The sequence below is a fragment of the Podarcis tiliguerta genome (assembly GCF_965153285.1).
Source record: "Podarcis tiliguerta genome assembly, chromosome: 3".
Classification (NCBI taxonomy): domain Eukaryota; kingdom Metazoa; phylum Chordata; class Lepidosauria; order Squamata; family Lacertidae; genus Podarcis; species Podarcis tiliguerta.
In genome coordinates this window covers 57,959,985-57,986,927 of record NC_139536.1, presented here as the reverse complement: position 1 = coordinate 57,986,927, position 26,943 = coordinate 57,959,985, and the positions used below count along the sequence as shown (strand labels likewise).

The 26,943-nt window shown below is 41.2% G+C and overlaps 1 protein-coding gene across 1 annotated transcript in view; it reads left to right on the top strand.

Moving 5' to 3' along the window:
* The window catches only part of AIG1 (androgen induced 1), a 79,420-nt gene extending 52,477 nt beyond the window's left edge, over positions 1 to 26,943 (top strand). The window contains exons 4-6 of the mRNA XM_083435113.1: positions 16,267 to 16,382; positions 20,381 to 20,544; positions 24,571 to 26,943. Of these exons, the coding sequence (XP_083291239.1) occupies positions 16,267 to 16,382; positions 20,381 to 20,544; positions 24,571 to 24,608 (318 nt within the window). The 3' untranslated portion in view covers positions 24,609 to 26,943. The remainder of the gene's footprint in view (positions 1 to 16,266; positions 16,383 to 20,380; positions 20,545 to 24,570) is intronic.

Below are 26,943 nucleotides of genomic sequence, written 5' to 3'. Positions count from 1 at the left end.
GCCAAAGTGGTGCTTCAGGTTAAGAACAGTTTCAGATTAAGAACGGACCTCTGGAACGAATTAAGTACTTAAACTGAGGTACCACTGTACTTAGCTCATTGTTAAGTGGTTAAGGCTTTCCACAAAGAGTTTGACTGGGATGGAGCAATGATTGGAAACCAGCTGTAATGGTCCATGCACACAAGTGACTTAAATTGATCTGCAAGGTGAATATGAATAATGCAATTGACTAGAATTTCCCAATTGTGTGGCACCCCAAGCAGAAGCCTCCTCTGGTAGGTCTATCCCAGATTTGCCCTATTTGGCCATTCTTTTCTTGAAAGCCAAAGCATTCAGGGTTTTGTACTTAAACAAGCCCTTCAGACAGCAAGCAGATTATACTAGTTAGAAAATCAGGATTGGCTGCTGCTTCTCCCTCTTGCGAATGAGAAATACCACCCCTGAAGTACGCTCTACTTTCTGTATTTTAATATGCTACTTTTTCTCAGTCTTGCTCTTAAATGCCAGTTCTTGACTTTTGCCTCCATAAAGATGTCTGTTTTCTGCTGAGGGCTTCCATCGTTCTTGTCCTTGTTATGCGCATATATGAGAGAGGCCAGCATAAAAGGCTGTCACTGTGTTGTGTTACTAACTTGCCAGTGATTTATGCACTTCTCTACCATCGTGCCCTTCCTGAGTCTGCTGCACGGTCTGTAGGACATATCTCAAGCCAAGCCAAATTGGCAGCCATAAATTTCCATCTCTGCTGTGCCCAGCAGCAGTAGGCATCCGTTCGCTGTGGCATCCTTGGGCCATCTGCTCCAGGTTGTATCCCTTCCACATACCGCTTTTTAAGGCACTATGGATGCAGAGGGTGGGGAAAATAGATGAGATTGATTAGTGCCAAATAATGCAATTCATTTTGCATAAGCAGCTCAACTTTTGGCATGACATTTTTGGTAACAAATCAGAAAAGGTTATATAATGCTTTCTATTATAATTATTTTACATTCTACTATTGCTCAACGTTTATCTGATTACAAGTGTCGGGTTAATAGACATAAAAAGACATTACTTCACTGATCTATTATTGGCTAAGGAAGGAGAAAGTGTCCAGTTCATATGTATAAGCTGTTGATTATCTCAAGGGTCAGAAACAGTTCTCAAAATGGAGTTTGTTGTGGCAGCTGATGCTTTGTCAAAACAGTTCTCTTAATTTGGAACTGGAATGGAAGAGTGAAAGAGAAATACTGCTTTTATTTTATTTCTCTGTGCAATTGTCAAGCTTTTGTGGAGATTGTTGTTGTTGTTGTTGTTGTTTTATTTATACCCCACCCATCTGGCTGGGTTTTCCCAGCCACTCTGGGCAGCTTACAGCATATCTAAAAACATAAAACATCAAGCGTTAAAAACCTCCCAATACAGTGGTGCCTCGCAAGACGAAATTAATTCGTTCCGCGAGCCTCTTCGTCTAGCGGTTTTTTCGTCTTGCGAAGCAACCCGATTAGCGCTATTAGCGGTTTAGCGGCTATTAAAGGTTTAAGGGATTAGCGGATTAGCTGCTAAAAGGCTATTAGCGGTTTAGCGGCTTAGAAAAAGGGGGTGGGGAGCGAAAAAAAAATCTCAAAACTCGCCAGACATTTTCGTCTTGCAAAGCAAGCCCATAGGGAAATTCGTCCTGCGAAGCGCATTGAAAAATGGAAAACCCTTTCGTCTAGCGGGTTTTCCGTCTTGCGAGGCATTCGTCTTGCGGGGTACCACTGTACAGGGCTGCCTTCAGATGTCTTCTAAAAGTTGTATAATTCTTTGTCTCCTTGACATCTGAAGGGAAGGCGTTCCGCAGAGAGGGTGCCACTACCTAGAAGGCCCTATTTGCAGATAGGAAGCTGAACTGAGCCAGGCTCAGAGCAAGGGCTTTTGCAAATCTGAAAGGTCAGTGTGGTGTAGTAGTTAGAGCAGGATGGGAACCTCCAGCCCATGGGCTCAGTGAGGCCCCACAAAGGCATTCCCTGCAGTCATGCCCTTCTATGCTTGGCATCGTATGCTGTCACTTGTGGGGCAGTTAAAGCTCCAACTGTAAAAGTAAAATCAGGAGCCTTCAGAAGTACTTCCAGTGATGTTTGGCAAGCTGAGCTCGTAGCCATTACCTTTTAAATTTGGCACCAAACACAAGGCCAACTGGGGTTGGTTCCATTCAGGAGCTCCTAGTAAGAGTGATACATAACTTCAAGGAAGCTCTTCAACCCTGTTTTTAGAGTCCGACTTACAATCTGAAAAGATGTACTAAACCATCTAGCAGTCTATGCCTATGAGTAAGGCAATAATACCTAGCTTAATAGAACACGTTGACATGTCTAGAATCCAAGGAGAACACAATAAAGCATCAACAGTGAATTGAAGCCGTGTCTGGAATAAGAAAGGCTATGCAGTTAGTAGGTTTCTACAGTTCTACTATTGCATGGCATCTCATTTGTTCACCGATTAGAGTGCTCTCTTGTTTGTTTTACGATGTCAGTACCCGCTATTAGAATAATGACTGTGGTGAAGAACTTCCCTCCACCCCTGGATTCCCTCCGCCAGTGATGGCAGATGAAGCTCTGACAGCATAGGGCATTCTTTCCCCCCATAGTTGGTCATGGGGAAGCTCTGCTGGGTTGTAGCCAAGATTTGTTCAACATACCACTGTTTTGCTACCACTTTACTTGGGCATTCGCCCATGAAAACCCCTATGAATCATTGTCACATTCTTTTCTACCTTGATTTGCTTGTGCCTCTGAAGAGGTCCTTTGCCATATTTCCTATTTTCGGTCCTTCAAAAGATCATGGGCAAGTAGGGGCTGTCTTGCCAAAATGTTTCTCTAGTCCCAGGAGCCTATTTGGGGATCTCGTCCGGGAAAGCATGTGAGGGCGTCGCAGCCCTAGTGGCAGGGAGCCATTCCCGGGCATTTAAGAGGAGCAACTGCTTGGCCCAACAGACTGATCATCGTAAGGGCATAAAAGATGAGGTCATGTGGGAAAGTGGTGTAGCTGAGCTGAAAGGAATGTACAATCAAGAAGAAGCCAAGCCAAGATTATTGCTGTGTACAGTCATCTGCACCTGTGACTGTGGAGATGGGGGGTTGTGACGCTGCTGAACAGACTCGGCAGTTCAAACACAAAAGATTACAGGAATCCTCTTTTGCTTTATTTCCCTTCTTCCCCATCTCTACCAGCAGCCAGTCATCCTAGCCCGTGTGTAGTTAATCTTTGAGAAACCTGAAAAACGTCTTGTACCAGGAAGTAATTTGCGGTTTGCTGTGGATGACCAACTGCTGATAAATACAGGTTCCAAGGGGGTGGGGAGGAAAACAGAAGTTTTCTTTCTCCTATTGCTGAATTCCACAGGCTGTTAATTCCTTTCCTGTATGTTCTCCAGGAACATAGGAGGTGCCTTATACTGAGAGGGACCATCTGTACATCTGCTCAGTGCAGCCAGAGTGGTGCCCTCCAAATATTTTGGACTACAACTCCTACCATCCCTGAAACCTGTCTGGGGCTGATGAACGTTGAAATCCAAAACAAAGCACCATGATGGCCGTACCTGGTCTGCACTGATTGGCAGCCACTCTCCAGGGCTTCAGACAGAGGATATTCCTAGCAAGACCATGGGACCTTCTGCAGATGCTCTGCCACCGAGCTGCAGTCCTTTTGTCACATTCTGTTCCATTGAATGAAAGCCATGGCCCGCCACATGCATGAACACAAATGTGCTGTCCTCACTCCACCTCACGGTGATTTTTGGTTGCTCTGCTTTATGCGGTGTGACCACATTACCATAAAATCAACTTCAAGTAGCTGTTTCTGGCCTGAGCTCTAGGAAGTTCTAGGAAGAGGAAACCCAATGTTTATGGTTCTAAATTGTCAATCTAATCATTATGTTAATAGTGTTGGAAGGCCCAGGCACTGTCTCAAATCATAAACCAGAGGCACCAGCTCCTTATTTTGTATGCTCTGTGGTTCAGAGAAGAAACCTCCAGGCCCCAGTGGGAGAGGGGGAGGAGAGAGATTTTTTTAATGCTGAGGACTACATGGACTGCAGTCCAGCCATGCAAAAGTCAGAGATTTCCACACTCAGACACCACACTACAGAAGCAAGCAGCATTAAATTGCTTAGACTTTGCCTCAAGTCCTTTTGCAAGGAAGATGTGGAGTAGAGCTGATGAGGGAGGCAGCCTGGGGACAAATAGATATTCATGGAGGGCCACATTTGGATCCCTGCCCTGAAGTTCCTCCTGTAAGTACTTCCTGGAAATAGGTGCAGCAATATGCTGCAGCTGGGTGCTGAGAAGTGGATTTGCTGAGTCTGTAAGTCAAGATTTCCCCTCTCCTTCCTCTGATAGTGAACTTAAAGCACTAACAATAAAATAATAGGGAATGGGCTGTCAGTGGGCGTCAGTCTAATTTTATCTGGGGGCTGAGAAGACAAAAAGATGGGGACAGAAAGCAAGAGAGAACCAAAGTATCCCATCTTTGGGCTCTGGTCCTGCCCACTGCTGGTTCCAGCGCCATCCAGTGCTGGCATGTAGTACACACAGATTACTCCCCAAGAAATGTAGCCGTTACAGGAAATAGTTCACCACCCCTGTTCAAATAATATAGACTCTATATCATAGAGAACCATTATAGACTAATATAATCTAGGGGACAGAAAGTCAGGTTTAGGTCTGGGAAACCTAGCCTTGACTGTAGTGTTCATTAGGTGGCCTTGGACAAGTCATTCTCTTGTAATGAGCCCCAATGAACTGTGTATATCTTTTTTTCCTTCTTCTTTTCTTTTTTAGTTTTCTAGAAAATGAGACATGATTAGGAGAGCTTAAATGTAGAACTAGGGCTTCCTAAGTGACAGGGAGCAAGTGCAGGGGCTTGTGACAAGGTTAATATAGTCAGGCAATAAAATTATTTTAGTAGCAGTATTCTGAATTTATCGAAGAGGGGGAATATGTCAGCAGGAAAGGTCAACAAGGCAGAAGCAAAGGCCTGGTAAAGTTGTAGGTGAGGAGGGGAGTGCTCCAATTGGAGAACAGCCTTTACCAAAGGTTTCATGGATTTTGAAGACACGCGAACTCAGGACAAAAGGAAGAAGCGAGGAAGGCACGTTTGGCAAGTACTCATTGTGATCAACTCCTAGCCTATGTCCCCACTGTGGAAGGACGTGTGGATCCAGAATTGGTCTTCACAGTCACTTACAGACACACTGTTAGCACCATGTTCATGAAATCACAATTGAAGTATTTAATAACTTTCTGAATGACAATTTACAAATTTGGCTGGATTATCTGCTACTATCCTTTTGCATTCTGGCAACTTGGGAACTTGTTTGAGTGGTGAGGTAACAAATGGTAAGAATAAATGTTTTAGTTGCCTTTAAAACCAACTTTTATAGAATGATATGCCTGTGTATGTGTGAAATGTTCTGTATATGTAGGGGAGACTGTGTATATGTCACCACACATGAGGAAGAATTCTAATTAGAAGAAAAGATACAGGAGTTTAGTATGGATGAGGTGTGTTTATACAATCCTACAAAACAAAGCCAATTGCAGGATTTATAGTGTCACCACATTTTCTTCCTGTGCAGAAGTGGCATCCATATTAGTAATAAAGAGTGACATACTTTCAAGAGAAAGAAGGGCATCCATTCTCTTGGTTTTGTGAGCCTTGCAGCAGTTTGAACTGTGTTTGAGACCAGATTAAATACCATGCGAATGGAGACAACTGGATAGTATTGCTATTACAGAGTAGTGTACACCAGATGTCAATTCTTATAATGAATGTAGAGCAATGTTATCATGTTAGAGCAATGTAAATAAGGTAGAAACGTATGGGAAGTGTTGGTCAAAAGACAATTTTGAGACTCAGGTGTGTGGTTGCTGCAATACCATTTCGCTCTCAAGCCCTATTAAGTGATAAGGGAGGAAATGGAGCTTGTGTACCACCTCAGCCAAGAGCTCTGCTTTGTACTGTGTTCTGCTTGATCAAATTCAGTAATAATGTCTTCTAATCCTAAAACATTTCCTCTGCTTGGTGACTCCTGCTGTCCTTAGGCAAACACCTTGGGGACTGGAGAGAATAGCTAATTCCAGAGGTGGTGATATGCCTGGAGTTTTCCTCTTTTGTGTTCCCAAGGTCTTCTGTGGCTCTTTGAGCTCATTCTCAGGTTGCCTTCCTGCCCTGTTGGGTGCCACCTACCTCTTAAAAGAGCTACTGCTGCTTAGTTATATATGATGATCAAAACCCTTTGAAATAGTTGCTGCATTGCTGCACTGTCCTTATTCAGCACTGAAGATGAGGGGAGTCACCAATGAAAATGCACAAGCTCCATCAAAGGTTCAGAATCCAATAGTCAGATGGAAACCTTTTGAGTTTGTTTTTTAATCGATTGCTGCCCTGTGACGCTGTCTTTGTTCCCTGGATGGAACTAAAAGGTTGTGGCCTCAGTCATATCATTTTTTAAAAATGGAAAACAGGTGTCTGTTATGGGAATATAGGCAAAGCTACTGAATCTCTTTAGGAGTAACAGATAAGTTTCTTTGTTAGTAGTCTGAAAAAGTGACATAGTAACTCACTTTTACTAACCAGTCCAGAATGAGGGCTGCATCTCATGCTCACTTGCTCTTTTTAAAAACAAAAAAAACATTTCTGTCCCACCTTTGACCACCAGGCAGTTCACGTAATAAATAATAATTAAAATACTACTGGAAAGGGTTCTAAAACCAAAAATCAATGTTAGCAATAAATCCACAGTGAAATTAAAACTTAAATCAGAGACTCAGAACATAGCTGAAACCTGCCAAAAAAAAAAAAAAACATGTAATGGACAAAAATTAATTAGACATTGAGAAGTCAGCAATGACTTACCAGAGCTGCCCTATATGCAAGGTTGACTTAGAAACCTTCCACACAGAGAGGCACATGTCCACGTAACAAACCTCTAATTAATACAAAATATAATAAAACAGCTGGATTTTATTAATGTTACTAGAGGCATGTTGCCTCTATCAATGATACATGCAGATTTTCACCTCTTTGTACAATAGCCCCAGAATCTGAACCCCACACATAAAAACCTCCTAAAAATTATAATAGTAATACTTCTGGAGATTTGGGGATTGAATATTTGGATCTACTCACAAATCCAAGGGCTATTCTAACACACTGTGGTAGTTAGGAATTTGAGCCATCTTTGGACTACATTCTTCCCTTAAATGGACTGTGCCAAGGTGATCGTCATTGTTGATGGTGTCTTAGGAAGGCATTTGACTTAAGCCTTTGCAAATGTCTCCCAAGCGTCTCATATTATGAGGAATGTTAAACCTTTGGCAAAGTCCTCAGCTTTCTAAATTCTGAAGGGTCTGAAAGACAGAAACGAACAAAATCATTCTCAGCGGGCCTTAAAGCTAGTGGAAACCCAGCAAAGCACAGATTAATGTATACCAAGAACACCAGTGAGCAGGGCCAACCCGTGGAGGAGATTAGATCAGATGGCTCAGGGAACGAAATCCCACGATGTGGTTCGGCTGCTGAATCTAAAGGGGTCTGGGCTGAGAAGTAATGGGATAAACCACCATCTGGTAATCATATATAAGTTTTAAGGTGGTTTGCCAGACCTAACACAGGCCAGTTTAGGTTCAGCAATATGGCTTCAGTCCATGCCCTGGGACTGCTGCACTCAGGAGTCACTGAGAAATGGAACTCATAGTAGGACTCTAACCCTATGCAGGGTCACCTGGGGCAGGAGTCCATATATTTTAGTGTAGCTTACTTAGCTGAGTAAGCTCCCTTCTCTGAGCCTTGTGTTATATGCACAAAACTCAGGAAGTGGGGGGTGGGGGTGTTTTTACCCTTAAGTTGGGCTCTGGCAGAAGTAGCAATGTGAAGAAAGAGAATGATTGTCCCTCCATTCATTCTATGGAGAATGTAATGTGGGGCTGGGGGAGAGAGACGGTTGCTTCTTTCCTGCCAACTGAGCTTTTGCATCTACCAGAGGTTGTTTCAATTCGCAAACTCCCTATGTGACATCACCCACCACCGCTACTTAGAAAGAAAAAAGGGCAGATTATTGCAGATTGTGTAAAGAGAATGGATTATTACCACGATTCTCATCCATACTTGGCCTTTTAAAAAAAACTCTGAAAGCAGACTCATGTAGTGCAACTTTACCTATCAAAAAGACCCGAAAGACCTATAAAGTCAAAACCAGAAGTGGCATTTTTTCTCCTATCACAGATCTTTTTTCTCTCTAATAACTATAATAAATAGTAAGCACTATCTCATTTTCTGAAGAGGTCATTTCCTGTTTTACAACACGACACTATTTCTAATTGTCCCCAAGGATGGGAGAGAGAGAGAGCTGCCCATAGATGTCAGTGGAGAAATTAAACAAATCAATGCAATTGAGATTGGGCACAAGTTGATATCTTTCCCCTTGCCCAAAAACTCAGAGGGGGAGACCCTCCAAAACAGCCCAGCGAGGGCTGAGCACGGGTCAAAGGGCAGGGAGTTCTGACAGATTGTGAGAGGAGGAGAAGGTGGCTGGAATGCCGGGAAAAGATTCCTGAAGAGAAGCACTCCACATTGAAGTATTTTGTTTTAGGGCCCCAGTTGGTGGGTGGTTTGTGTTGTTGCTTTTAAAAGCCCTGTGCAGCCTTCTATATAGAATTAAGGCTTTTAAAAGCAACAACAGTAAAACCAGCTAAAATAAGACAATAATAAACTTTTGTCAGCATTCAAAGGTTAGCTGCATTTAAAAGCAAACCCTGTCTAACTTATTATCCAAGGATTACAGAGTTGGTTACTTTAAAACCAAATGTTCCTGTTCACTTTTTAGTGTGTGGAATGTGGGTGGGTGGGATCTACCACATTGTTAGGAGGTGAGTCGGCCTATGCGTGGCCAGAAATAGGCCCTACTGAATGAAATGGGATGAATGTGCATACAATGGCAGCCTGAGAGTGCAAGTGTATGCATGTCTACAGAAAAGTAAGTCCAATTGAGGCTGCAGTCTTGTACCCAGTTACCTAAGAGTAAGCTCCAAACAACTCAATAGGACTTATGCTTTGAGTAGACATGTATAGGACTGTGTTGTAAGTGTAGTTTATTCTGAACATTAATTTGTAAGTATAAGAATGAATAGAAATGAGCAACAACCTTTTGTTTTTCCTTCAAAGACATGCAACATTCACAGACATTGAGGTGATGCAGCATACCTGGTCTGATTCTAAATTAGGGAAGTGTTAGGGAATATATTTAGGAAATACTAATTGTAAGCTGCCAGTTCCACACCCAGGGTTAATTAAAACGTGTGTGTGTGTGTGTGTGTGTGTGTGACATACATCATACATTACAAAACATGCTTACAAATCTGTACAGTGTTTTGTACTACCCAGGAAAAAAGAGAATGTAGAAAAAGGAATTGCTGACGCTGCCAATGATCTGCATAGCTGTGTTGCCGTTGGCTGCAATAAACAGCCCAGAGGTTGCAGACTAGAAGTGTTGAGGGTTGGATTCCATTCTTGATTTACTGTAGATATCCAGTGTTGCAATGATCTTGAATAAGTCGAAGGTATTTATAAATAACTGTGGGATTGTGGCTGGGCTGTCATATTGTCAAAGCATGTTTCTGAAGCAAAGTGTAGAAAGCATTCCATTGAAGTGAATGGTTGTCATGCCAGCTGTGGCCTTGCAAGATGGTGCTGGCTGTCCATCTGTTGTTGTCTGGAATCTTCATCTGACAAATGAAGGGATAGTTTTGTTTCCTTACTTCATAGAGGGGCGAGGGGGGGGGGGGAATGGAGCAACAAGCACCAGACAGCAGGTCGAAGATATTTGTGCATGTTGTGCAAAGATATCAGCTTCACAGAAATACTAGGTGCTTGTATTTTCAGTGTGTGTTCAGCTGTCACTGTGCAATAGGTGCAAAAGTATTCATAAAACAGCCTGACAATATGGAAGCACAGATGAATGACGTAGAGGGGAAATATGTGCCCAGAAAATGTGTTTATCATGTTCTGCTTGACACACAACAAATTACATAATGTCTCAAGTGTATTGTTAATTCTAGGCATTTAATTCCTTCATCTAACGTATTACTAAAGGCTAAAATCTTCGTCGTGTGTGTGTGTGTGTGTGTGTGGATATATATACATAGATAAAGATGTATAATTTTACTTGATGCCATTTGTAATGTCACCCTCTCAAAACCTGCGCTTGTACATATCTGCTTTCAATTTATGTTCAAAGTATACAGAAAGTCTCCTGTACTAATCTTGTCCAACTTTGAAGCCACATAGCTCATGCATGAGGCTGTCAGACATGAGTAGTTGCAGATGTCAGTGCACCAGTGGCAGGAGGCCAAGAAGATGGATTAAGGCTTAGTCAGTAAAAAAAATACATGCCAGCACATCTGAGACACAAGCATTGCAGCACCTCATAAGGAAAATGTGTCGTGACAAGAAATCGATAACCTCTTGGAGGCAATTGGTTTATGAAATATTTTTGATTAATTATGCTGAAGCATGTTTGGCAATGTAGCTTGATCCAGCATTAGCTTAATGCTTTTTACATGAAGCAGTGTTGTAACCGCTCTTGTAAGTCAAACAAGATGGTTTAAGTCAACCTTTAAAGTTTCATGGCATAGATTTTAAAATGTCCCTACAGCAGGCTTAATTGCATATATTGGTGGTTGTAGATTTTCACTGATCAATCGAAACAACATTCATTTTAGCAGAAACAAGAGCAAAATAAAATTAGAACAAGTTTGTTTCTATCTGGAGTGAAGATTTTGTAATGTATCATGCAGGATCTGTAATAGATCAGGCAGGATTAACAATATGTTAATTCATAAGACTTTACATAATTATCCTTTTAAATAGAAGGGATGCTATTTAAACAACATTTTAGACATCATTCAAAATAAATTTAGAATCAGGATTGCTGATTTTACTGATAATGTGTGACATTCACCTATTTGTGAGGGTTTCTTGTGATTTAAGAAACAAAATCTCGGAGCTATATAGCAATTTCAAAAAACTGCTGCTGAAAAATACATATATATATATGTAGACATACATATATAGTATCATATACCATGGCTCTGATCCAGAAAGCTTTGTGTGCAGCACCAGACTATGTACATGCTGTGGCACACAGATGTCTCGTCTCCTTGCAGAAAAGGTGAAGTTTCTAAAATTCAAGATAAAGATACCTCCCTGCCATGGCTTCCCTAGCAACAGCACTCAGTGACACCAGTTTTCTTCCTTCTAATAAGCACTACCCATAGCAACTGCATTGGGAAAGTGCCAATGATTAAACTGGAGCAAAACACAAAGTAGTACGTGAAATGCAGCAACAGCTTTTTCTCTTCTCCATCTTGCCAGAAGAGGTAGCATTATCTCTGAAACAGTGGTCTTTAGTCCTTGCCTTCGCAACTACCATCTCCTGAGACATTAGGAAGCTGCCATAACTGAAGAACTAATTAGGAGAAGCTGGAACCACAAACTGGCACCCTTTCATAACCTTAAGCATAACTTATCTCTCAGCACATCTACTGCAATTGACAGCTGTTCCTAGGATGCCATTTTTATTTAGACAAGCCAATCCAGATGCTCAGAAAGTTGGAGTAATTTCAATCTGTTTTAGTATTTTAACCTTTGTATTTTTTAAAGTATGGCTGTGAATTTTTATTGATTTTATTGTTTTATATTTTTGTAAACCGCTTTGCGATTTTTTTACAATCAAGCAGCATATACATTTCATGAAATAAATAAATAAATAAAACAAATAATATTTTCATAGGTCATGAAGAGCTATTTCCATCTTGACAGAAGCAATCTGATTTGTGTCAGCAACTTGGTTATATAAATTAATTCTGATATATGAAAGGCTCTCGAAATAGCAAAATAAGGTCAAGTTTTTCTTTTAAAACTTCAGTTGCTAAAATTCCGCTCTGTCCACTACACTTAACAATATTTTTGATCTCATTCCACTGGCATTTTGTTTGGATATATAATGTAAGTCAAAAGCACAAATCCATAAAAATTGGACACAGATTTAACTGTGTTGAAACAATTTTTCTTCTGTATGTCTCCTAGTGTGCATAAAGTGTTTTTCACAAGCGATGGAGACACACATTTAACATCTCATGGTGTAGTGGTCTACACTTGTGAGCAATTGAAGTTGTAGTTCAGGAGTGGAGAATCTCAGGCCCAGAACCCAAATACAGCCCGCCAGCCTCTCATTTTTTTCCTTGCCCACACCCCAGAGCTGCAAAACTTCTGGCCTACAGCTGTAATTAGCCCTACCAGACATACTGATTTGGGCTGCCCACCATTTTGGCCAAGCCACACCCACTGTCCTAACACCTGATGTCATAGAATGTCATATTGGGGCTTGGGCAAAAGGGGCTTTGTAGGCACTGTCAATCAGCTGTTGGGAAATACTTGAGAAGCATTCACACCCTTTTTTGTTTTGATTTCAAACCTCATGGGTAAAAATGAGTCACATGGCGTAACTGTGATATCAAGTAATTGACATGTAGGAGCCCCTGCCCGCCTGCCAAACTTGGCCACCCAGGGGGTGTGGAGATAAAGATTTGGCTGACCAGCCAGATGCATATCCCTACCTCTGCCTTATATCTGGAATGCCTCCTTTATCTCTCTTACTTGCCTGCATGCAGGATAGAGAGGGGTGTGTGAGTGTGTGTAGAAACTAGCAATTTACATTGACTGCTTTGCCAGCTTTTGCCTCTGGCACCACCAGCCAGTAGCACGTGGCTCCTGGAAAAGGGTCCCCTGCCCTGGTGTAGATTAACATAGTCAAAATATTCATTCTTAAATTGATTGACCCAACGGGAAAGTGGTTATTGTGGTTGCACTAAGCATTAGTACAGTCTTTATATCCCCAATGAACAGAGTCAGTACTCAATAGGGACCTTAAACATTTAAATATAAGCATAGTGCTCAGCTTGCTGTTTCTGATGGATGGCCTCTCCTGGGGCCTAACTAAATGTTATGTTAAATGTATCGCTTGCAGGGATGCCAGTGGATACATATATATATAGTGCCTCTAATCCTGGGTGCAGAAGGATTTCATCATTTTTATTGTTTACTGCGGCATGAGGGTGATTTTGCCACAGACACTGCAAAACCTCCCCTCCCTGCATGCTGATGGAAATTGAGGGAGCCCATAGTGACATTCTCAATGTCAACGGTGAACTTTATGGCTGAGTGGGGATTTGAACCTGGGCCTCTCCTATCCTAGCCTGACAACCTAACCACTACAACCAGGACAGACCTTGTCTTGTTCCTGTATCGCAGTGGTGCTCACAGGGCAATGCAGGTGAGTTACAGCAGCACCAAGGATAGCTCCTAGTGAGCAACTTGCTCTGACAAAGGTTAGAAGTGTACTGAGACCTTTAGAGCTGCCCACCTCTCCTAACTTCACCTTATTTTGTGTAACTAAAGGGCCTCTTAAAGGGCCATTCTCTGGCTTGAAGATAAGCACTTATCATATGTGCTCCATGGCCTACTGCCTGGTGTGCAGCCTGTAGGGAAGAAGCGCATGGGTGCCAGTAAAGTGCATGGCCTGATTAATATGTTAGTGGAGTACAGCACTGATGTGGGATCTTCTGTATGAGCCAACCATCCTACATGGTTTCATTCATTAGTGGAACAGCGTACATTGTAGATATTTGGAGAAGCGACACCCATTGATGTCATGCATGAACTGGGGCTAAGGTTCACTTATGTATACCATCAACATTTGATGGTTGCAATTTGAACTTTTCGTATTGCCTCGTCACCTCATGCTTAATGTCTTTTTCAGTGGAGACACTTTACACATTCAGCCGCAAGTCAAGAGTCTCTGGATTAAGTAGGTTTGTGATCTAATTATCTGGGTTGTCTTTACTACAAGAAATAAGAAAAAATTACCTATTCTATATCAGTTATTCTATTCTATACAGAAACTGTAGCGACAGTATTTAGGAAAGGTTTCCCCACCACCAACTCAATCTCTTATTTTCAGATTTCAGTTTTGGCCCCTTAGCAAAGATAGTAGATGTATTCTAGCATACATTGCTTTTGGGCAACCCCCTCCCGTTTCAGTGAGATTTGTGCAAGTCCCTTTGAAATTGCCAGCAGTTGCAGTGCAGTGCTGACTTGTGCCCATTGCCACAGCTGCAGTTGCACTGTATGCGGTTGCACTTCATATATTGTTTTGCCAAAGCAACAGTGAAGAGCAAAGAGTGATCTACTATGCCACTCTGTTTATTTCAGATTTAGTGTATCCTCCATAGCTATAACGCTGCGGAAGAGAGGAGGTTGCATTAAAAAAGGAAGTGTTGCTAAATACCCACAAAGCATTAACCTCCTACATCGATTTAATTTGTTATCTCTGATTCCTGTGTTTTCGAAGTCATCGTCACAACACTGGCCTTTACTTAGATAATATACTGCTAACACCCATGAACTATGCAATAATAATTAATGAAGTGCTTGCGGCTACTGCAGAGAGTGCATCCTGTGTCTCAGTTAACGGTAATAATCCTCCATAAAAAGATGAGTGCTACTACCAGGACTCTTATCCTCAGCGGGGTTCAGACTTACTCATAGATTCCCATTAACTAGACACCCACTTTGAATATCCTGCTTTTCCATTATAGATATAATAAGGTATCATCCGTCTCATGAAACACGTTCTTCTCAATAGCAGTTTCATATGGTGAAAGTTTTACCAACGGTACCTCTGCAGTAGTATCACTTTTTTAAAAACCCAGAGATGGCTTGATTGACACTGTTATGTGTAACATATTGCTGATTCTCACTGCACCTGTTTCCTAAAACTTGCAAAAAATATTATATTTTGGGTGGAACAGACTGTTGCAAGAAAACCTTCACTATTGCTATGCCATGTTTCTTTTTGTCTTCTTCCCAGCCAAGTGTGTTATAATAGCATAGGTGTTTCGTGTGTCTTTTAAAGCTCTTCTGTTGAAAAATCATCAGCATAAGGTATAAGACAGCATGTGACGTGATGCCCACGTGCTCTGCATTTTGCCTTCCCCGCGGCATGAGAGATGAGAGCAGAGAAATGCACAGTCTAATGGCATACTATCAGGGGTTGTCCTTTGCAAATGGCTATGTTCACACATAACTTTGGCCTTGATAACCCATATGAATAGGGGTTCTGTGCTGGTGCATGTAGCCTGGTAACTCCTGCCTTGCTCTTCCATTTTCATGATCATGTCAGCAAACTACTAGGTGGAGAGCTTGGCATGGTGTCTGGTCGTAGGATCACGCTTCGTTTCACCCTAATAAGCACATTGTTGTTAAATCAAGAACAATCATGATTTAAGGTGGTTAGGGATTGTGGATGTGCTGGGATAAAACAAATCACAATCCCAGTTTAGGCTGTTGTGCTAAGCTGTCCACTTCATGGTTTGTTTATCTACTCACACGAAGGGAGGAGCAAAGTAGGACCATTCAGTCTGCTTGCACTAGCATGCAGTTCGTGAACACTGTAGCTTATTAAACCATAGTTTTATGGTTTAGAGTTATGTGCAAACGGGGCCATTGGTGGGAAGAAGAAAGAATTGATTGGTAGCAGTAACTGCTAAGCAGTTCCACGTTTCTTCTAATAGCTAGCTCCACCCTTTGCATATAATGCTCTTTTCCCAATGTCCACTATTATTGGTTTACTATTCAGTTAACCTCCTGATCACAGCTTGCAGCATCTAAATGCTTAGATTTATGCTGATTCTGCCCTATTAGCTGTGAACCTGAAACCACAAAATACAGCTCAGCAGGAATCAAGTTTCTCCTCTGCCAGAGGACAGACTGACTGTTCCTGTTTTATTGAAAATGTTGATCGAAGCAGCCTTTTTCTAGGTAAGCTTAAAAAAGAAAGATGTCTTTGAAAATCTTCTGCCATATCCTAAAAATATGTTGGACATTATCCAGTTAAAGTTAAGCACTTCTAGGGCTGGAATCCTAAATGCTAAGGAGTAAACCCTATTGACCACAGTGAAACTTACTTCGGATGAAATGCAACAGAATTGTGCTGTATCCCATTAATTTCAGTGGAAGAGTTAACCCTTACTGTTCAGCTGGAATTAAAGAATGGAAATAGTTAAGTTTAGTTGTAAAGTGCTCATTACTCATTATAGATTATCCTAGAAATATTCGATAATATTTTTATTATGGACATTTGGAAAGTTCATGCATGAACTGTTTTCTACCATTTTGTTTTCATCCTAGCATACAACCGTTTTGCCTTTTATATTAATTGAGATGAGAACAACACATCATGAATATCCCAGCAGGACCTGTGGCTTGGTTGCTGTGTGCACCTTTTCGGTTGGCTACATATTGTGGTAAGAGATACCTTTTCACGTTGTGAAATCTGATTATCTATTTCATTGCGGACATGACCACAGATATACACGCAGGTCCCACTTTCCAAACACAGTATTCCCAGGAAATTGTTTGTTAGGTGAGTGTTCACATAACAAGCTGATGATTTCCATTCTTCCCTATGAGGCCATTTCTAAGCCATGATCTCTCTCTCCCTTCCCATTATGGTTTCTTCTTAAAATGGCTACAGCCAACCATCAAAAGAAACAAAGGAAAAACTGTTTTGTCCACTCTATCCTGCTCTCTGATTGGTCCGATCTCCCCTACATTACCCGCCCCCATAGTATCTGCCTGAAAATGGCTGCTGCCTACCTGCCAAGCACAAACAAGTAAAGAAGCGGGCAAACTTTGACTGTTCGGATATCTGAACTCATGGAGTATATAGCAAAGCTTGGCAAAATTTTTGTGTTTGGATAAGTGAATTTTCACATAACAAGTGGGTGGATAATGGGACCTGCGTGTACTGCTTGCTTTGTCTTGTGTCTATGCTGAGGGCTTTCTGATACTATATAGATCTTTCATACACATACCCTTAGTCAAGCATCTGTTTCCACCAAGCGTGAGCTTTTCCCCTTGCACTTTTAATGTATCCATTCATTTATCTTAACTTCTTCCTGGCTTTCAGATCAGCTAGGCCATATCTCAGATTGGAAATGTAAAACCATCACATGAGTTTGAAGCATGTATATTTAGAAGTACCCTTAATCTGTAAGTAAGCATGATAGGAAAAGCTGTTGATAGATCTGGAGAAATTTATTTATGTATTCTGTTCCTTCTACCAATGCTTACTCATCGATCATGCAGTAAGATGTTTCATGATTAAAGTCTGTATTTCCAGAATTTGAAACTTGCCATAATAATTCAAGATGCCTGAAGTAAAGCTCTAGTTACCTAAAGCAGTTGTTCCCAATTGGTGGTCTGCGGATATCAACCTTTCAAAAGTAGGGGGTCCATGGCTTGGCTTTTGAAAAACAGGGATTCTAGAGTACTTAGCTAATTGGGAACCATTGACCTAAAGGATTTCCTTTCCCTTATATCCTACTGTAGTTTTGAAGATTGACCAAAAGCACTCTCCTGACTACAATCTACTGGGGGCCACAGTCTACTGAGGAGTTAGATTTATTGAATGCTTAAGGACAGCTATGTGCACTTGGCCTTTGCCTGTAAAGGTAGAAACATGAGCATAATCCGCAAAACAAAAAACCATTTACGTTTTCTACATATCCTTATGATAATGTGAAATATTACAGCCATGTGTATTTAAATTGAAATATCCTTTCAACTCATTTGATGAGATTTACGTTTAGTATACTTTCCCTGAAGTTCCAGTTTTTGTTCTTCTTTCCTCGTAAGGAATACTTAGCACTAAATGGTCTGCTTTTTTCTAAACCTTGCAAATGGTAGAGATTCAACAAAATGGCTCTGGCCTTGCACTCTAAAGTGTGCCTTAATGCATGTTCCCTTGTGCTTATCTAATAATGAGATTGGACAGGAATTGCAATGTTAAAGACATTCATTAGAATTAATAACAACTAATCTTGTGCAGAAGCTTTATGCCTAAGGTTGATCAGCCCATTATTGTGCAGTATTGAGTTAGCATGTTTTCAAGGACAATGAACTCCTTAACAAAGGCCATTGGGTAATGTTTCCATGGTTGCACTGCTACTTTTCCTTCTCACATTTGTAGTATAGACAATGCAGGACTACTCATAATGCTGCCAGTCCAGAGAAGGGCAGGATGGAAGGATTCTAGTGTAATATGCAGGGGCGGGTTCTTTGTTTAAATGATGTCAGCCTGGGTAGTCATAGGTGGTTCTGAAGCCTGTTCTTGAAGTGGCACATAAATTGACTTGCTCTTTCCTATTTAACTTTGGTAATAATTACTTTCCATTTGCTTGTTCAGTCGCTCTGGGGTCAAGCATGCAAAACCTAAATGGAAAACTTGCTTTGCAATTACCATGCTGCGGGAATCCCAGTGGTGTAGTGTAGGGATTAGTCACTTAAGGTCCTTGGGCTAGTCATGGTCTTGTGGGACAAGCTCTTGTTCTTAATCCTGGGTGTATCTACACTCATGGTTTTTAATGATAAAAAAGTGTTATGGAGTGGTTCTGATAACCATATAGCCACATGGCGTTCTTTTTTAACATTAATAATGCGTTATTAAAGTGTGACACCAGAGGGCGCTGCAGAGCAACCCCCTTCCAAATACAGGTAGACCTTGTGGCATGGGACTTTCAGCCTTGATGGTATTTTTAAATATTGTTCTAATAACATTTAAAAGGTGAGTGTAGATCCAGCCCCTGTCTTTGCTCCTGTACTGATACATGTAAAGCCTGTGAATCAAATCCTGATTCATGCTTCCTGCTCCCTCCTCTCTTTCCGCCCCCAAAGTGTCATGGTTTCCCAAGCTTGTTTATTCCTTCTTCTTTTTTACTTTCCCACACTGGCAATGGAATCTCCTACTAATCATCAATAAACTGGCAATGGAATCTCCTACTAATCATCAATAAACTGAAAGAGAGATTGAAAAGAATCTACATATGTGCATGTTTTGTCTGGTTCCAGCTTGCTTCTATAAAGGTTTCTAGGATATGCACCCATAATAGATAGTTACCGTACATTTTAGGGAGTAACTTCTTCCCCATAAGTTTCCTCATCTGTTCATGTAATCAGGTGAGATCCTGCTTCCCATGCCTCTGCCTCCTTAAGTTAAGCTTGTTGCTACAAGGACAGAGCTTTCTCTGTAGTGGCACCTTCATTGCATCCTCTTCCCAAGGAACCTTACCTGGTTTACTGTCATAAACTCCCCCCCCCCCCACTTTATAAGCCTTTCAGGACTGAAATGACTAGGGGAATTTATTAGTCCACTACAATTTCTCACACTATGCCCTCAAATCAGAGAGCAGTACTCTTTTTCCCCTACTTTTTAATATTGGCTTTTATTATAATTAGGATAGACCTGCATGCGATATGGGAGAGATGATCTGATGGTGCCATGTTTTTATTTTTACTCCAAGGCATGAACAGAGGCCTCCAGCTTAGATTTGGTTTTTTCAGGGGCTTGCAGTATATCTTTAAGAAAAACCATATAAAGGTTTTGTGCAAGACTTCCTTGACATATGTGCTGCAATTGCAGTCTTCAGATATCTTTGGGGCATGTCCTAAGCATATAGCAGTCAGCAGAAATAGGCACATTTACATCATTTGGGCTGCTGGAAACAAAACGACTAGATTATGTCCAGGTAAGCAGCAAACAGAATTAGGGGTTGTGACAACAGAGCAGCCCATCGGAACATCAGACAAATGCACCAAGGAGCTTCCACACTGGCAGGGAATGCCGATGTCATTCTTATCTGCAGAATGGGAAAATCCTGACTAAAAAGTGAGAGAGAATTGTGATTTGAGCATTGTGGAAAACTTGCCTGTATGACCAACAGCAAATCCACAGAAGACAAGCACAGCTTATAAATAGAAAGATACGTTGCAACGCTGAATACACCTAGGCTTATGGCTATCTGTATCTAACGATTAATCATAAATAACAATTAGGAATCAAAAAGTGTTACAATAGTTGCAAATGCTGGGTTGAGGCCAAAGGTTTCCTTCTTCTTTTTTGGGGGGGGGGGGGCGAGGGGAATCCATCCATTGCAGCAAGAATCCATTGGTCAGAAGAAAGGAGCCTTTGGCTCCAACCCATTTTTAGTGTTATTAACACTACAGCCCAGTTGCCATTTGCATAATGGTAAGCCACATTTATATCTTTTCTTCAAAACCATTCAAAAATGGTGGTTGGGTGTTTCGTAGATGTATACCAAAATCTCACGAGACACCTAAACATAATCAATAGAGTTTACTTCTGAATAGACATAGGATTTTGCTCATAGAAAAAAAGTTCTTGTTATTGTATAATTTTATTTATTTAAAGAAAACTTCTGATTTCTCTCTGTATTTATATTAGGGTCTGTTGGATTTATCATGTAACAGGTGTTTGGGTGTACCCTCTCTTGGAGTACCTTGGCTCAGGTGCTAAAATTATCTTCTTTGCTACTGTAACTGCAATAATTAACATCCTCTACTTGCTGGGTGAGATCCTAAACAACTGCATCTGGGATACACAAAAATGTGAGTATTATTTTGAGAAGCACTGATGTAACTATGAAACAAGGGCTGATTCACATATTGCCATGGACATTGTAAAGTTCTCTGAGGGTTACTCCACCATGTCTTTTTCATGTGTTTAAATTCTGTCACTTGGCGGTTATTCCATACAATGTTACTTGGTCAGAAAAAAAAACCCCCCATAAATTTTCTACCATTTCAATCTAATCTGGTAGCATTCAGTTATTTCCCATTGCTGCAGTTTCATGCAAACACCTTTCCACGCAAACTGATTGCATTGAAATCAGTACATGAAGTTGCTTGCACACTCATGCATTGATGTACATTTGGGCTTAATTTGAGGCTGGGTGTGGGTGGGTGTGGGTGTGATTATCATTGCCTGGTTTTGGACATTTAGCTGAGAGCATCAAATGACAACAAATAAGTACATAAATCCAGAAATTACTAGTGAGTTAAAGGGGGAATTAGCAAAAATCACCTTCCGCAACCACTTCTATTCATGGAAGTCTCTGCTGGATCAAAGATCATTCCATGAATGAAACAACACCATTGGGTGGTACTCCTAGTCTCAATAAGTTCTGCAAAGGTGATTAAGGATGTGCCGGTTGTGATCCAGATAATATCTAAATTGGATGTTCTTAAAAAGGTTTGACAAGTACACCAAATATCACAAAATTATACAATGAGCTTATGCCATCCTATAATAAAGGTTGGGGTGGAAAGAAAAAGGCATTTACAAGTCTGAAAGGTTTCCCCCTCTCTTCCTTTAAGAGTTACATTTTTTTAAAAAACCACACACACGACTACTGACAAAATAATTTGCAGTTACTTTTTCCAAACTAAACCACAAACATGGTAGGCAAAGAAAAATCTTCCCATTCTATGGGCCAGAGTCAGCCCACAGGTCTGAAGATAACATAATTTCTGCCAGGGTATTTGATCCATCAGCAGTAAAATGCTTCTCAAGAAAGGATAGAGGCTCTTTTATGAAGAAAAATGAAACACTACAGCTTGAAACCACTGGAAAAGTTTCCTCCAGCAGCAGAGAGGACACAGGAGACCAGAATTGGCATCAGCACAGGATCCAAAGCCAATATGCGTTTCTGGAGCTGAGCCATTGTTTTGTTTTCTTAAACCTTTGACTGACTATCCAATTATTTTTGGTTTGTCAGCAACACCCAGCCCATTGTATGTAGACTATTGGCGATGTCCAAACCAAATTGTTTCATTATTCTGTCTTTCAACAAAATCGCCACTACCAGACGCTTTTGCCCCTCTGCTGTAATTTGGACAGATATGGGTGTGTTTTTCAAAGAAGCCCATGGTAAGAAATCTGAGCCAAGCAGATTTTCCATTTGAAAAGTACTGTGATTTATGGTCAGGTTTCCTTTTGAGAGGTTCCTTCTCATCTCTGCCCACCCTTTAGACCCCTGTCCTATTGAAAAGAAAGATAAGAAATTTCTGTTTTGGGATATGCAGCAGCACTGGAAACTTCCAAAAGAAACACTTTCAGAATAGATCGGAGGTGTTTGGCAGGGTGGTTTGGTCCAAATTAGCTAAACAGACAAAAGAACAAAACTTTTGCCAGAAGCTAAGAATAGAACTTTGCCCAGGAACAAGCATTTGAAAGAGATGAATGTTTCCATTGCCAGAAAAACACAATCAATGGCCATGAATGAGTTACACTGTGAGTTCAATTCCTGCACATGGCAAATCCCAAGGGGGTTCAACAGAACCTGCACCCCCCCACACACACACCTGAACAAGCGCATGGACACACAAGCAGGCAGCACCTCTCACAGCCCCATCCAAGCCCCCTTCTCTGTGCCTTGCAAGTTACTTATGCTGGGCTTTCACTGCCTGGATTGCTCAAAAAGAACGAGAAACACAGTAAAGGATGCTGTTGACAATACCTGGATCTTTTTCATAGATGAGGTAAGTGTTGCTGCCTGTAGATTTTGCTTAAGGAAAATAAGACGGGGAAATTTTGCAATTTTTTTTAACCCGTTATCATCTGCTGTCTCTGGTTCCTGTGGTGACTTCAGCATTTGAGCAGCTAGCGACATGTTTACTGCTTGCCACATTTCCCTCTATCGCACCTACAGTTTACAATATGTTGAATCTGTGGTGGGGTTTTGTTCTGTTCTGGTTGTTTCTGGGAATTGATTTTGGTTTTTGAAGGCTGGAACCAGGCAATAGTTATAAAGAATCCTTTTTAAAGAACCATTTTAAAGAAAGTGGTTTTGAGTGAGGTTTTGCTTCCCATGATTTTCACACTCTTTATTTTGCCTGACGGTTAAATAGGTTTTGCAGGTTTTGGAACAGTAAGAACTGTTGTTTTTATCTCCAGCAAAAATGAGTAGTACACTCCAGAAGCAGTGATCCTTCTTTCAAAGTGTCTTCAGCTCTCTGAAAAAACAACAACCTGGTGACTATTTCCAGGCTATGTTTTGTCCTTGCTGTGCTTCAATGTTCCTCTATGGATTGTGGGTTTTCTTTGGCCACATTACTTTAAAATAAAATTAATATTAAAGGCCAAATGCACCCAGAGACACCTGTGCACTTACCATACTAATAACATTTGGGGGGGAGGTCATTTAAAAAATTGTTGTGTAGGAAAGTTAACTTCTGATGTCTCTGAGATTGGGCAGAAGTGGAGCAAGATCAGAAGCACCCCTTCCCCCTCACAGAGTCGAGGGATTTGCGTGGGTATTGCTGAACTTAGAGAAGATTGTGCCATCAGATTTGAAAGGGGAAGGAGGGCTGTGTCTCTAGTAGTAGAGAATGGGCAGGAGATGGGCACCTCAGAACTGCACCTCTAGAAGCAAAATTATTTGTATAATTTTGGTAAGGAAGGAGAGACTGGGACAATGATCCTTTATCACTTTGGGATGTTTTATTGAAATCAATAAACCTTGCAAAATGTTGGCAATCTAAAAGCTAAGACCGCCACAGTCAAGTTAGTACATACCAACTGCAGGTCTGCTCTGAAATAAGTCCCATTGAATCTAAAGGATGGAAGTCTTAGTGGAGTTAAGTCTCTATACTATGGCCGCATAGCGGGATGGGGCCTTACTGGGAATAAGCCCCTTGAAATCGTTGGGATTTACTTCTGAGTAACCATTGCTAGGATTAACTGCAAGAAATCGACCAATGGAATACTACTCAGGCAACAGCTGAACCTTCCAAGCTGCTTGCAGCATTTTAATTCATGGGTCTCATTATAATGAGCTAATACAGATATATTGTTACAATTACAGATCCAAGTTATTGGTGTGTTTGAGGTCTTTGAAATCAAGGATGACTGTGGACTGGTGTCACAGGCAGCTGGTATAAGAATCTGGACATTTTTGTGTGGGCATAAATGCATATTCCACTTAATGGCTTTAAAAGGATGACCCCAAACCTACCCATCAGCAGTTAATAATATGACTTGGAGAACCTCAAATATTTTGTTGCTTATCCCAGCATAGACATTGTTTTGTAACCATGAATACAGTACATGCTCATAAGTAAATAGACATCATGAAGAATGAACTTCACCATTATTCAACAAGGAACAAGGCGGAGGAGCTTCAAATGTGGAAGAAATATATCAGACAAGCTATTATTTAACAGCAAAAAGCCAGTATGGTTGCAGATTATTTGGTTAGTCTGGTCCCATTTTGTCAGCCTCCTGGTGCCTATTATCATGCATTGGGAAGGCACCAAAGGAGAAACAAAGGGCAGGGTTTGGCAGATGAGTCTCAGCAGCAGCAGATCTGCACAATGGGGCTCTTTCCCTCCCCACTCCCTCGCACACAGTCCAAAATTGGCCTGGGAGCGCGTGAGGAGAAGCCTTGGAACAGGGCATGGAAGGAGGGGGAATCATTCTGCTTGGCAAACCCAAATGCTTATACCCTGACAGAATGATCACCTTAGGATGTACAATGTTAAATTCCTCCCAAAATTTCTGCAGAAGATGCATAAGGATGCAGTGCTTTCCGATTTCCTCAGGCGTTTCAAAAATTGTTTTCTGTTTGTGCTCAGGTATGGAAGAAGGAAAAGAAAAGCCTAAATTGGACTGAACATGAAGGAGGAAAACAAGATTTGCTACTACACGGAAGACATCTCAGTGTCAAGAGATTGGCCATTTACATGAACAGTGCATCCAGGATACTTTTATTTTCTCTTTAAAAAGAAAAGGGATGTTGATTTATTGTCCCACTCCTTCTTGATACCTGCCTCTGCCCATAACGCTATATATGATACATTTCTCCACGACTCTTCTACACACGTAATTATGTATGTTACTATGTTAAGTGTCTTTCCTGTGGCAGCATTATTGAAGTCTGCTCTGTCTCTGATTTGGAAATCAGATTAGGCAGGCCAAAAGTAAATCAGTGGGGAAATTGTTTGCATATCTAGCTGTATCATAAAGCCACGTCTTCAAAAGAGTGGAAAACTTAACACACATACACAAATATTTTGAATCAGAGAGTTCTGTGGAATTTTAATCATCACATTACGGACAAGAAGTGTTTTGGACAATGGGTTTCAACTAGGGCTATAAAATTGTTAAAACAAACTGATTTAACTCAGTGCTGCTAAAGTACAAAACCACATCAATAAAAAACAAAAATAGTCTCCCTCCGTTCAAAAAAGTTCTTGCTGCTCAGGTGTTTGCAGGTACATCTTAATAGCACCACCTGGTTTTCTTCACATCAAGAGGAAATGGCAGAACTTCATCATACTCCTTCCAGGAGCAATGACACAATGGACTCCTTTTATTTAATATTTATTTGGCACTGGACTTAAATTTTACAGTAAATGAGGAAGACCGGGATTGGTGAATGGTAGGATTGGAATAGGAGAGCATCAGGTAAGAGGAGTGGCTGAGTCAGAGCCAGTCCAACTGCACAAACATCTCAGGATCACGTGGGGGAGCAAACCGGAGCCAGTGAAGTAGCATGCAATCTGCGAAGCATGCCCAAGGCCCCTTGCATCACAGAGGTAGGATGTCCAACCACCATAGTCTCAGGGATCACCAGCCTCTAGTCAGTGGTCTAGGGTCTGGGAGTGGTCTACATCTATTGAGCAGGAAAGGCTTCACAGCTTGGAGAGAATGTTGTCGGGCTTAGTTTTTCATATAGCCAAATAGTAGGTGTCACAATAAATTGTGGAATATCCATTTTTAGTAACACCATTGGGGAGCAGAAAATTGCTAATCTGGCCTCCTGCACTTTGCAAACCACCAAACTGGCCACCTCTGTTCTAAATAGGGGTCTGGGGGGCAGAAGTGGATTCCTCAAGTGGTCAGGTTCTGCAATAAAGTTATTCTAAAGTAACAGTAAGGACTTTTTACAACTCTGGGTCGTGGACACAGGGCATTCATGCAAACCCTGGAGAGGAACAGTGTGAAGTGCATATCTCACATCATTTTTGAAAACAAATTTATTTTCCTTACAACTGTATGGAAAATCTTTACCACGCTTTCATTACAGCTTGGCAGAGCCTTCAGGTGCAGCGAGAGCTCACTATCAAAACTGTTCCATGAGCTGCATCTGCCCCTAAAACCTTCCACTGGTCAACGCTTTTCACAGAACATACTAGGAAGAAAGACTCCAGCTAAACATCAGGCAGAGTTTTCTGACAGTAAGAGGTGTTTGGCAGTGGAATGAACTCCCTCAGGAGGTGGTGGACTCTCCTTCCTTGGAGGTTTTTATACAGAGGTTGGGTGGCCATCTCATATGTGCTTTAGTTAAGATTCCTTCATTGCAGGCGATTGGACTTGGGGTTCCCCTTCCAGCTCTACAATTCTATGATTCTATATCCGTCTCCCGACAGAAGAGGAATTTAGAGCATACTCCTATACATGTGCAGACAGAAGTCAACACTTTGGGAGTTCAGACAGTGTTTCCTCTCGGGTAAATGGGTATAGAATTGCAGCTTCAAATGTAGTTGGTAAGAGAGGCTCTCCTGAGCAGAATTAAATAAAGATCCTCTCTACCTCTGGAAAGCTTTTTTAAAATGTAGTTGCCAGAAGCAAATGCACCCAAAAGGCTGAAAGGCCTCACTTTGGCCACATATCTCTTTGAGGAAATATTTATAGACAATGCTTGAAAGTTTAGTACAAGATTTTTCAACACGAGTGGTGCAATGTAAATTGAGGCTTCATTGTCAACAATGTGAAGTTCGGGTTGGTAAAAAAAAGAAAGGTCTGTGCCGTTTTGTTAATAGTATTTGAGTGCTTTCGCGTGGCAAGGCTCGCATAACTCATTCTTTGCTGTTGGGACTTGCATGTCTGCAGTCTAAGTCTGTGTTTCTCATTGACCTTTTATTCGTTAAACACTGGATGCTGGCCTTTGTACTTTACTCGCTGCACAAATGGCAAATAATAATAAAAGAACTTATAATACTGAA